At 43.5% G+C, this 12,083-nt stretch overlaps 1 protein-coding gene across 1 annotated transcript in view; it reads right to left on the bottom strand.

The window, feature by feature from the left end:
• LOC310875323 (uncharacterized protein) overlaps positions 1–12,083 on the bottom strand; it is a gene marked incomplete at its 5' end in the record, with an annotated part of 119,778 nt that overhangs the window by 58,893 nt on the left and 48,802 nt on the right. Inside the window, 7 exons of the mRNA XM_083788521.1 lie at positions 1,241–1,438; positions 2,249–2,347; positions 2,720–2,818; positions 4,070–4,168; positions 9,404–9,589; positions 10,176–10,274; positions 10,851–10,949. Coding sequence (XP_083644647.1) covers positions 1,241–1,438; positions 2,249–2,347; positions 2,720–2,818; positions 4,070–4,168; positions 9,404–9,589; positions 10,176–10,274; positions 10,851–10,949 — 879 coding nt within the window. The remainder of the gene's footprint in view (positions 1–1,240; positions 1,439–2,248; positions 2,348–2,719; positions 2,819–4,069; positions 4,169–9,403; positions 9,590–10,175; positions 10,275–10,850; positions 10,950–12,083) is intronic.

The raw sequence follows: 12,083 nt of genomic DNA, 5'->3' as shown, positions 1-12,083 counted from the left end.
TGAAGCAGAGTTCTGCTGCAGCACTCACAAACTGATACACCAGCAGTATAGGGTGAACTGAACACTACAGCACAAACAGCCTGCAGTGGCTTTTTTTTGGCTTTAGTCTCACTTCAGCTTGGTCTATTGCAGGGGTGGGCAACTTTGACAATGGAGAGGGCCACTATATTTCCAGAGGGCCACATTGCATATTGCTGTCGTAGCAAAAATTGATGATCTACAAGCTCAAAACTGCTATATATTTTGCTGCTATATATTTTTTGCTATTTTTGAGTTACATTTACATTTACAATTACATTTTTATATTTACAAATACATTGGACATCAAAAAGACAATAACCTTAACTCATCCATCGCCACCAGGGGGCGCCAAAATGCCCTAACCGCCAGTTTCTATAAAAAAAATATCTTATTTTTATTTATTTTTTTAAATTGCCCCAACGTTAAACACGTGTTAAAAAGGCGTTAAAGAAGTCTAGGACATCATAAAAAATAAGTTAAATAAGTCCTTCGCGATGAATGAGTTTTAATAGGATACTACTATGCTCAATAAGCTACTAATTTAGACTGAAGTAATTAAAGCGGGTCCATGTTTGCATGTTTGGAAATGTAAACAGCTGAAATCAATAATATATCAGTATTGCGATAATAACCTGCAGGGCCACATTAAGTGAAGGTGGGGGCCGCGTGTGGCCCCCGGGCCGTCAGTTGCCCATGTATGGTCTATTGTGTTTCTAAAGTGCGTAGCTTGCTCATTTCTAATCAAATATACTGCATATACACTGTATACTGTAAAACGTGATTATACAAGTGTTACATAATTAGTATAGGTACTAAATTAAAAAAGTACAGTACAGTACTTTATAACAACACTTGTAATGACATACAGTATGAACTTTAACCCATTTTGGGCGGTAACCCCTTTTGGTGTTTTAAACATTATGTTATTATGTCTGCTATTTTTGAAAAATCGTTAAAATGTGCCTCAAATCTTCCGGAAAATTGTCATGATTTAGAAAACTTTTTTTTTAAATGTTAACGTCAGGCCTGAATGGGTTAATGTTATTGCGTTATCATTTATTTTTTAATCCTTTAGTGTGTCTAGTAATTAATTAAGCTACAGTTTATTTACATAAACATAACATAAAAGTTATTGGATCTTTTATCCTTCAGTTTTATGTGTGATATGCGTGCGTGCATGCGTGCGTGCGTGCGTGCGTAGCGTGCGACTATGTCGTACCAGCGCTCTAGCGTTGGGGTTGGCCCTCTTGTCCAGCAGCAGCTTGGTGACGCGGTAGTGGCCGCAGTGCGCTGCCACGTGCAGCGCCGTCAGGTAGTCCAGCGTGACGTCGTCCACGGGCGCCGTGTACTGCAGCAGGTGCTTGACGCAGTCCACGTGGTCGCCCTGGGCCGCCATGTGGAGCGGAGACAGGCCGTTCTGCATGCCGGAGAGAGAGAGAGAGAGAGAGAGAGAGACGAGGGACAGAGTGGTCAGAAAGTATACAAAGGGAATGATGATCGACGGGGACAGTTCAGGGCCGTTTGAATCAGGTGTTGTTGATTTTGTCAAATGACTAAGACGAAGAATGTCCGTCGACTACCTTTTTTTCACAGACGAAAACAAAATAGAAAGTAAATTAAAACTAAGCTATGATGACTAAAACTAAGGCTAAATATATTGACAATTTCGTCAACAGATACAAACTAGACTAGACTAAAATGCTGTAATTTTGTACGTTCTCAGAGATAACGATCTGTAATCGGGGGTCCTACTTGGAACCCCCTCAGCGAACCCAGAGGGTCGCTGCTGCACCCCACTTTGAGAACCACTGTATTAAATCATTACAGACTGTACGCGAAACACGCACCGTACAGTGTCGTCTAAGTGTCTGCAATCAATCAACATTCTAGAGTGGTTGAATAACCCATTTGGGCGGGAACCCCTTTTGGTGTTAGCATTATGTTATGCTTTAGCTATTGAAAAATAGCAGATCTACAAGCTCATAGCGCGCCACCGAGTGGCGCGCCACGAGCTTGTAGGTCTGCTATTTTTGAAAAGTCGAAGAACGACTGACATAGAAACATAGGCTTTTTCAGAAAACTGTCATTTTCAAACAGACATTTTTAGAATCTGATCTCAGGTCAAAATGGGATAACTAAAACGACTTTATTTTGTTTGTCAAACACGGTCATTACGCAGTCAGAGGGAAGCTGCATAAGAGAGACAGAGAGAGAGAGCGTACGGTACCTTGGTCCTAGCCAACATGGGAGCTCCTTTCTCCAGCAGTAACTCTACAGCAGGGTCATGGCCACTCCGGGCCGCACAGTGCAGAGGGGTTAAACCATCCTGAAGAGCGCGCAAACACACACACACACACACACACACACACACACACACACACACACACACACACACACACACACACACACACACACACACACACACACACACACACACACACACACACACACACACACACACACAAACACACACAAGACTTTAAATGTGTGCGTGCCTTTGTCTTTACATTGTCTTGTAGAAGTAAAGTTTTCAAATGAATGTATTGGAGTAAAAGTTCAATATTTCCCTCTGAGATGTAGTGGAGTAGAAGTAAAAGTTCACAGTTCACACTCACGCGCACACGCACGCACGCACACACACACACACACACACACACACACACACGCACACACACACACACACAGACACAGTACTCACCCTGGTTTTAGCGTCAATCTGAGAGCCCCGGTCGCTTAGCAAGCGCACCATGTTAGTGTTCCCACGCTTGGAGGCCACATGTAGGGGTGTGATCCCATTCTGCGTGGAGCAACAGCAGCATGTTAGCTATACTGTAGGTATCCAATGTGTGACATTTACTATAATAAGTCATAAGAAACGAAAACCCTATACTGTATATAAAATATTTGGCGAAAATAAAGCTTGATGGTTATTTTAGCTGGCGGTTAATACACAAAGTCAAGTGGAATATTTCGGACCGTATTCATTCAAAAGTTTATACTGCAAAATGGAACCTATATGCCGTAACTAATGATACAGTATATCTCGCCTTTCTTTGACAGCATTCCCAATTCTACGAACCCCTTGACGGTGTGAAACCGATGACCGAGACAGAAATTCACATTTGGAAAAAGTCGGACCGAGCAGAAATTACAATCACTCTTTGATCCGTTCCTTTCCCATGAAATTAAAAGCTGAGGTTTCTGACCAAACAGGCTCTGCTGACCGAGCCGTTTTCTTTTTCGTCTACGTCAACGTCTACAGTAGACAAGCTATAGAGGAGACTAGTTGCCTCCTCAGAGCTTCTTCCCTCTGTTAACCCATTTCTGACCTGAGATCAGATTCTAAAAAGGTCTGTTTGAAAATGACAGTTTTCTGAAAAAGCTATGTTTCTATGTCGATAAAAAAAAAATAGCAGACCTACAAGCTCGTAGCGCGCCACTCGGTGGCGCGCTATGAGCTTGTAGATCTGCTATTTTTCAATAGCTAAAGCATAACATAATGCTAACACCAAAAATGGTTCCCGCCCAGAATGGATTAAACGCCATTGTACCTCGCCATGGGCCGTGTCTCGGTGAATGAAAAGACACGGGCCCGCTTCAAGAGAGAGGGGGACCTTTTGTTGTGCGTGAGTTGATGTCAGTTCGTTGGAGTGGTGGTGGGATTGTGAGGGCCACACACATAGATAGTGGAGGGGGGCCGAAGAGAGGGTTTGTGATGCAAATGACTGATTTGCTGCTTGTGTCGGAGGAAAGGTCACACTGTGTGTGTGTGTGTGTGTGTGTGTGTGTGTGTGTGTGTGTGTGTGTGTGTGTGTGTGGTCAATTCACACATGCTGAGACCCTACGGCTGTGCCGTAGAGAAACCCGACGAGTGTGCCGTTCGAGCCCCCCCTCTTCTTGCCTTTCTTTGTTTTCTCGAAAAAATAACACGATGGGAACTATGCACAAAAAGGAATTTCACCCACTTTTTTACTTTTTTACTCCTTAAGGAAGAGAGTACACTTTTGTGTTTGTGTGCGTGTGCGTGTGTGTGTGCGCGCGGCCTCACCCTCGCCGTGAAGTCCACTGCCGCGCCGCGGTTCAGCAGCAGCGTGGCCACGTTGACGTTGCCGTAGTGAGCGGCGATATGCAGGGGAGTGAAGCCACTCTGGAACACACAATGACGGAGAGAGAGAGAGAGAGCCAGGAAATAGACAGAGAGGTAGGTAGAGTGGTATAGAGAGACAGAGAGAGAGAGAGAGAGAGAGAGAGAGAGGTCAGTGCTATAATGACGCTGCATTTTGTCCCCTGTGACCTTGCGTCCTCTATCTCAGCATGCAGCAGTCAGTCGCATCAAAGCATCACAGGCCAACAGAGAGTATAAACTGAGGGGGGGGGGGGTCAAAACATCACTCTAAAATGAGGAAAGAAAAAAGTGGATAAATAAAGAAAAATTTAGATTTTTGAAACATAGAGAACACCCCCATAACAACACACAAACACACCACCACCTCCCTCCCCACAAAACACACACACACACACACACACACACACACACACACGTCACACGTCACACACGCACACACACACACACACACACACACACACACACACACACACACACACACACACACACACACACACACACACACACACACGCACGCACCCACACACTCACACACACACACACACACACACACACACACACACACACACATACACCCCTATCATGCGGGGCATCCAACAACCATAAATGTTCAAATAAATCAAAAAAGTCATTCTTTGGTATAATAAACGAAGACAAGCTGATTGAACAGACGTACAGTACACACAGACTGTTATGGACATAAAACTATACAAAGACATTATTAGTCACCCCATACAGTACAGCATTTTACAGGACGAGACCAGAAAGACCACCATCAAATCATATTGAAATCATATACCGGTAATATTACGCAGAACTGGGGACTGTAGGGTTTGGGTTATGACACCAAAGTGCACTATGTCGACTGTACGTCATATCAGTTATATCATCAAATATAGACCAAAATAGATATGGAAAATGAAGAGAGATTGCAGAGCAGGTTGTACAGTATATTAAATTGTTGAAATGCTTGTCCTTACCTTGCCGTTCTGTAAGTCACGGTCCGATTTAATGTGAAAACATTGTTTACAAAAAGTGTGAAGAACAGAGACTAACGTGATGGTTTTCAAAAGAGTTAGACATTTAAAAAAGCTTAAAATGGTGCAAATTAAGATATAGCATAGATGCAAACATGCTTTTCAGGTTATTCTTCAATCCTCTTGCCAAGCGAGTCGCAGATTTTGATTAAGGCTTTGCATGCCAAGATTTGGAAATAGAAGCCAACTCTAATCTCCATACTAGCATGCTTTTAAATGAATGGGTCAGGATTCACGAGACCCCAGATAATGTAATCCTTATATTCATCATGTTTTACAATAAGACTTTTCTTTTTAATGATCGCCTTATCTCAAAATGCATCTCTATAAATCATGCAACACAACGTAAACATAGAACATAATGTTAGACTCTAAGACAATATCATAGCATGGTACATCGCTTCAGCACTTATAATCACAGATTTCAGTCATGAGCATGTATAGATTACTGATAATGATTTGAAAGAAATAAGATTATGAAAATGAGAAAACAAAACGAAAGGCCACTTTGTGACGACACAAACAAAACAAAAGAAGGTCGACAATGAAATAGATACACGTATGTAAAAAACAAAACCAAGCAAACGTATAACCAAAAGAGTGCGCTCGGCATGTGTGTGGGCGCACAGTTAGTAGACGCCATGGTAGCCGTGCATGGGCTTAGTTATACTCAAAGCAAACTCAGACCAAACTCAAGGGAGTAAAAATAAAAAATGTTAAAATATAGAGACAACTCATAAGTGGTCCTCATCGTGGCACCATGCAGTGCTGTGGAACAATGAGGAGGGCTCAAAACGGTGAGAGAATGAAGGGAGGAATATATATAAGGGAAGGCTTGTGACTGTAGTGGTGGTGGTGGAGGTGTGGAGATGTTTAGTATAGGAGGGTGAGCGTGTGTATACCTCAGTAGTCCTATTGACCATCATCTGAAGCACAAGGAGCAAGGGAGGGAAACATCATTCAGTTAGACAACTTCACGAACGCAACGCACGCCGTAAAGCGGACAGCAGCTCAGGAGGGGCTAGGCTGTACAGTGAGGTATTATATTATTGGCGTGACGTGGCTGGAGTGGTACGGTTTACTTTTAAGTTTGCTCTTAAAATTGTCTTTTTTTTTTAAGACTCTGGAGTGGACCCCGAGTGTGTTTGTGGTTGTTGTTATTGGGGTGTAACACATTCGCACACACGTGAAATTATTCCATGCTAACTATGGGGAGCAGTGGCTGGCTGAAGTTAATTATGGCTAATTAAGTTCATGGGGTCAAAATTGAGCATTAGACGAATTGGTGGACATTATCACTTCAGTAGGGTCAAAGTCACAATAAAGGTCAGGGTTAAAATGATGTAATGAGCCATTATCTCAGGAATGACGAAATGCAGAAGAAGACATATCGGTGCAGGCAAGGGTTTGCAGCACCAGCTGCATTTGTTATATCTGTAGATTGACTGTAGCCTTCAATAATACATAATAATATAGTAGAATAGGAAGCGTATTATGCAATCCTAGGTGCTTCCTACTGTGGCAAGTCTACAGTATATAATATACCTGCTGTTTCTGCACAGAGGTCAGTCTTGTCCTCAAAGCATAACTGATTACACTGAATTACGTCACACTCGTTCACGTGTGTGCGTGTGTGTGTGTGTGTGTGTGTGTGTGTGTGTGTGTGTGTGTGCACGTGCGTGCGTGAGATGCTGCCATTTATAGACGTTCTCCTAGGTGTTTCCTGTGACTCATGTTGAGGACCGCATCGCTACAGCTGAACCATTCCCTTTCATGTCTGCATAACCCGAGAAAGATAAACGTCACTGTACTGTATGTATTCTGTTATATAACAACACACATTATGGCCGCCCAGTGTTAAACGACACATTCACAGTACAATAAACTAAGCCTATGTAATATTTAACATTGAGGAGCACTGGTGCATCAAACATTTAATACAGGAAATAGTTGTTGCGCATTTTCAACTTCACTCTAGCCACGCCACTTAAAGCCACCATCCGGTATTGGAGGAACACTCATAGCCGTGTTGGGGGTTTTGCCACAGCTCTGTTGTTCCAACATTAACACACAAGTTTTTCTTATAATGTACATTTTTAAATCATTATTCTATTTGCGTATTGGTACATTCTCTTTTATCTGGTGACTCTGCATGCAGATGTTTGAGCGTATGGTCAGCCAAAGAGCAAGAGCTCTGGGTCCTCATCAGGAATTCAGTGCCGGCCTTACTCAAGGATGCTTCAACAGCACAGACATGGGACTCGATGGGTTGTGTAGTTACCTTACCAACAGTGTTGATTTCGTCAACTAATACTATGACAAAAATGTTCGTCGACTACCTTTTTTCACTGACGAAAACTAGAACTAAGCAATTATGACTAAGACTAAGACTAAATATATTGATAATTTCGGGAGGTGGACACTTTTCAGACAGGGCATTAGTCCGACATTCATCTGTATGTCGGACTAGCGTCTGCTCCCGTGCTTGCAGTTATGGTTAGGAATAGGAGTTGAGGTGGGCTCATTTGACGGACCAATGACTTGTCTGAACTACATACTGCACCCGATAATTTAGTCAAAAAATAAAAAGTAACAGATCTACAAGCTTGTAGATCTGCTAAAAATCAGTCATTGTGACGGCATCAAGGCCCTCCAAAATATATTTTAGTCGACTAAATCAACTGTAGATTTAGTTGACTAAAACTAGACTAACACTAAAACATTCAACATTCATTCAACATTCAAGAGACTATGACTAAAACTAAAATCAAAATCAACACTGACTCCAAATATTGGAGAATCGTCAGTAGATGCGCTGTTGATTAGAAATTGATAATCCAAACAGGAGCTCCTATATGAATGTAAACAAAGTGGATTCTGCCAACAATACGAAACCGGCAATAAAGCATAATTTCTTTGGAATGAAAATGACCAAATCCTATTGATTTTACTAGTTGACTTGTGTGTTGTGTTGGGTTTTGCAATGTTATTGGGAAGTATCTGCTCTCAAAGAGTGACTTTGAGAGCAGTTTCACTGAGAAGATTATTTTGGAATATAATGTTCTAATCAGTCGAGCAACTACTGAAGATATCTTGCCAATACTTAAATCAGTGCAAGGTAACTACACATCACAAACCTCTACCAAAGTGTATAACTTTAAAGAGTAACTCCACCCTAAGTCAAATAGTGCAGCAAAGTAGTTGCACCGGGCCTCTACAGGTTGAAAGAACCTGCAACTTTCAATTGCTGTTAAGTTGCACTGGTGGCCAAACCCCAGATGTGATAGCACCCATCGTTCCTCAGGTCTCGCTTGTTAAACAGGTACAATTACATTTGACTTAGGATCTCTACTCATTAACCATGTTGCCTCACAGCGGTGGCAACAGTGGTGTGTGTCCCCAATACCGTTTAGACGTTGTTTTGTCTCCAACCAAGTGAAGACAACCCCCCCCCCGCCCCATTGGTGCATGCAGCCCACAACGTTACGTCACCACCATACCACCTGCAGCACAGTGGCATACTCCATGCAGCAGACACAGTGCTACACTTAGTCACCCAGCGGGGTGAAGGGAGGGTGATGGGGGGTTTGGGGAGGGGTGAGAGTAGGTGTGGGAAGAGACGGTTGACTCAAAGAAAGAGGGATAGACCCAGTTAGTGGCAGGACCAAAGGGCACGTGGCAGGTACACAGATACTGAAGGAGAGAGGGAGGGGGAGAGAGAGAGAGAGAGAGAGAGAGAGAGAGAGAGAGAGAGAGAGAGAGAGAGAGAGAGAGAGAGAGAGAGAGAGAGAGAGAGAGAGAGAGACAGACAGACAGACAGACAGACCGATGCACAGACAGATGGAAACACAACTACTGATGCACTATAGTCAGACAGATACTCTATACAAACTTTGCAAGTTTGACATCAAATCAAAAGTCTGCCTTCGTCTTTCGCAAGACGGCTAGAGTATACCGATTCGCAAGTTCGATTCCCTCTCGAGTTCACAACACCCTCTCTCAAAAAGTGTCTTGACACTTCAAAAACTAAAATCACATTGCACATTATTGGCACGTCGACACATCGACACATTAGCAACCCACATCATGCCAACACAATGACCCAGAAACAGCACTGACTAAAGGCCCAATTCATGCGCCAGTTTTACAGGTAGGTGATGAATAGGCCTTTACAGCAGTGGTTCTCAAAGTGGGGTCTGGGCCGGGGACAACAACGCACCTTGGACTGGACGTCAGCGTTGTGGTCGTTCTGCAGCAGCAGCGCGGCGGACTTGGTGTCGTCCTTGCGGGCGGCGATGTGCAGCGCGGGCAGACGCACCTTTCCCTTGGTGTCGTTCTCCAGCAGGACGGACACCACCTGATTGTGTCCCTGCTGGAGGGCGATGGCCAGCGGCGTGAAGCCGTCCTGCGTGCAAGGGGGACATGGAGCACAGATTTATGTCATGGACTATTAGACTGCAGGGGTTCTCAGCCTGGGGGTCGCCACCAAATTATTTTGGGGGGTCCCCAGATTTATGGTAAAAAAAAAGACAGTTTGTTTATTTGTTTGTTTTTTGCAACTGAATGGCTCAAAAATGTAAGTTAAGAGTTTACAAAGTACATAAATGCATTGACTTTCCTAAATGATTATATCTGGTTTCAGTATTTATTTATGATGTATTTTCTCTATTATTAAGGTTATTGTAGCGGTCAATTTCTATTGGGGGGGAGGGGCAGGGGTCGCAGGCCAAAGCATTTCGGGGGTACCCAGTCAAAACCGTTGAGAACCCCTGAACTAGAGGGCGGCAGGGCTTGCTTGCAGTGTTTCTATTTCAAAGACAAATTGACAGGTTCTAGTAGTCCATCATATTTATGATAATTGAAATGTATTTGACTCATTCATTTAAAATTCACACACACACACACACACACACACACACACACACACACACACACACACACACACACACACACACACACACACACACACACACACACACACACTTCCTCACCTCTGTAGCGGTGCTCTGGTTGCCTCCATTCTCCAGGAGGTATCGCACCACATCCATGTGGTTTTCCTGGGCAGCCATGTACAGGGGAGTAAAGCCATTCTGGAATACACACAGACATGACATAGCAGGTCAAGCACTTCATTAACACACAAGTCATAGTGTCCGTGTCGTCACAAAGTAAATGTTGAGACCGGCATCCTGAACTGAAGTACTCGCCTCATACATATTTCCCTTTGTCTGATCTATTGGGTATTTGAGGTAGTAAAAGATGTGTTGCTCTCATTCAGAGAGTAAAGATGTCTGCTCATTAAAGCACCCCTTTTCAACCTATCTTCATATACTAGGTCCTCACTAATAATCATGGAATCAGGGAATACAAGCTAATAGAAACTGCAGGCTTTCTAGTCCTGAAAAGTTGCAATGCGAAAGCCATCGTTCTCACGATAATGAAAATCTAAACATTTTTGTAAAAAAAATCGTGTTTAAAATAAAAATCTGCCTAATGATAATGTCACTGGAAGACGGTTTCTGAACTGCCCACAGCCCTCCTATGAGACACAGACTGAGTAGAAAAGAATCGTGCCATTTTATCATGATTATTAGTGAGGACCAATTATAGGAAGATAGGTTGAAAAGTGGTCCTTTAAATGTACTGAATGCCACAGCGAGGTTTACCTGAGACTGTGAGTTGATGTCAGCGCCTCGTTTGACCAGGACCTTCACGACGTCAACCTGACCAGCCAGAGAGGAGATGTGGAGAGCTGTGTTTCCTTTCTGGAGGAGAGAGAGAGAACACACAGGGGCAAATGAGAAACACAAGAAACACAATGCATGTTTTTCATTTCACTCTGCCTCTAAAGTAAGTGTAGCCGCAGTTCCTCAGCTGAGGCCAAAATAATAGAACTGACGTGCACACAAAACATTCGATTCCCACTCGGGGCGCTGTGGGTGCTGGTGGCGTGTTTCCTCCTCTGCGTCATCAGTGCCCAAAGGGCCTTTCTGTGTGGAGTTTGCATGTTCTCCCCGTGTCCCCTCACAAAAAACATGCAGTAATCCTGGTCTCTAAACTATACCTCCCCCTGGCCAGCCGGGGCGCCTGATGGAGGGGAACGGAACTGGTTGGAATAACGTGCTCCTTTCCACGTGCTACGTCCAACCAGGGAAACTCCCCCCTGTCAGGTGTAAAGGACCAACTTGGACACTCAGGCATGAAGGAAGCATGAGTTCAATTCCATTCTTTAAGCCCAGGTGTTCTGGGGACTTTCCAATGACGCAACAGTATTCTGGCAGCGGTAACAAGTCCTTTATAATAGTGAAATCATTTTTAGATATGCCAGGGACAGCAGTTCTGTCCCCTAATAGACAGATTATCTGAGCACTTTTAATTGGAGAATGCTGATGAAAAACAGGTAGTCCAAACCACCATGGCTGGTCACATGCAGTTTGTTCTTCTGTAGCAGTAATTTAGGTCTTTCTGTGATTTGTGACTTAACATGAATTATAATCGTTACTACATAGTCTCTGAATTACGGACCCTTAACTCCCAAGGACCCCTGGTGGTCCCCGGTTGATAACCGGTGCAGTAAGCTATAGCCATGAAGTCATAAAGATAAGTAGTTCACTTCTTTTGCTTTCACCATGGTTGATGATTCTGGCCGTCTGTTCACATCAACAACTCATTGACAACATGATGATGTTTTGGGAGTCCAATGCCATCACCAGAGACTGTGATAATTTTACTTAGCACGTAGAACATTCAAAGGCCTCCATTTCTCTTGTTCCTGCGGTTGAGCTCTGCTGCTAGGCAACTGCCATGCAGCATGTATCTCATTTTGAGGCCAACGTCCAAGATGACATCCTAAACGGCAGAAATGGCAGTTTGGACCGATCGCAAAATGTTTCTGTTGA

This window comes from Protomyctophum parallelum (genome assembly GCF_964188405.1).
Source record: "Protomyctophum parallelum genome assembly, chromosome: 18".
Classification (NCBI taxonomy): Eukaryota; Metazoa; Chordata; class Actinopteri; order Myctophiformes; family Myctophidae; genus Protomyctophum; species Protomyctophum parallelum.
Note: the sequence above shows the minus strand (reverse complement) of the source record. Positions and strands in the feature narration are given on the sequence as shown.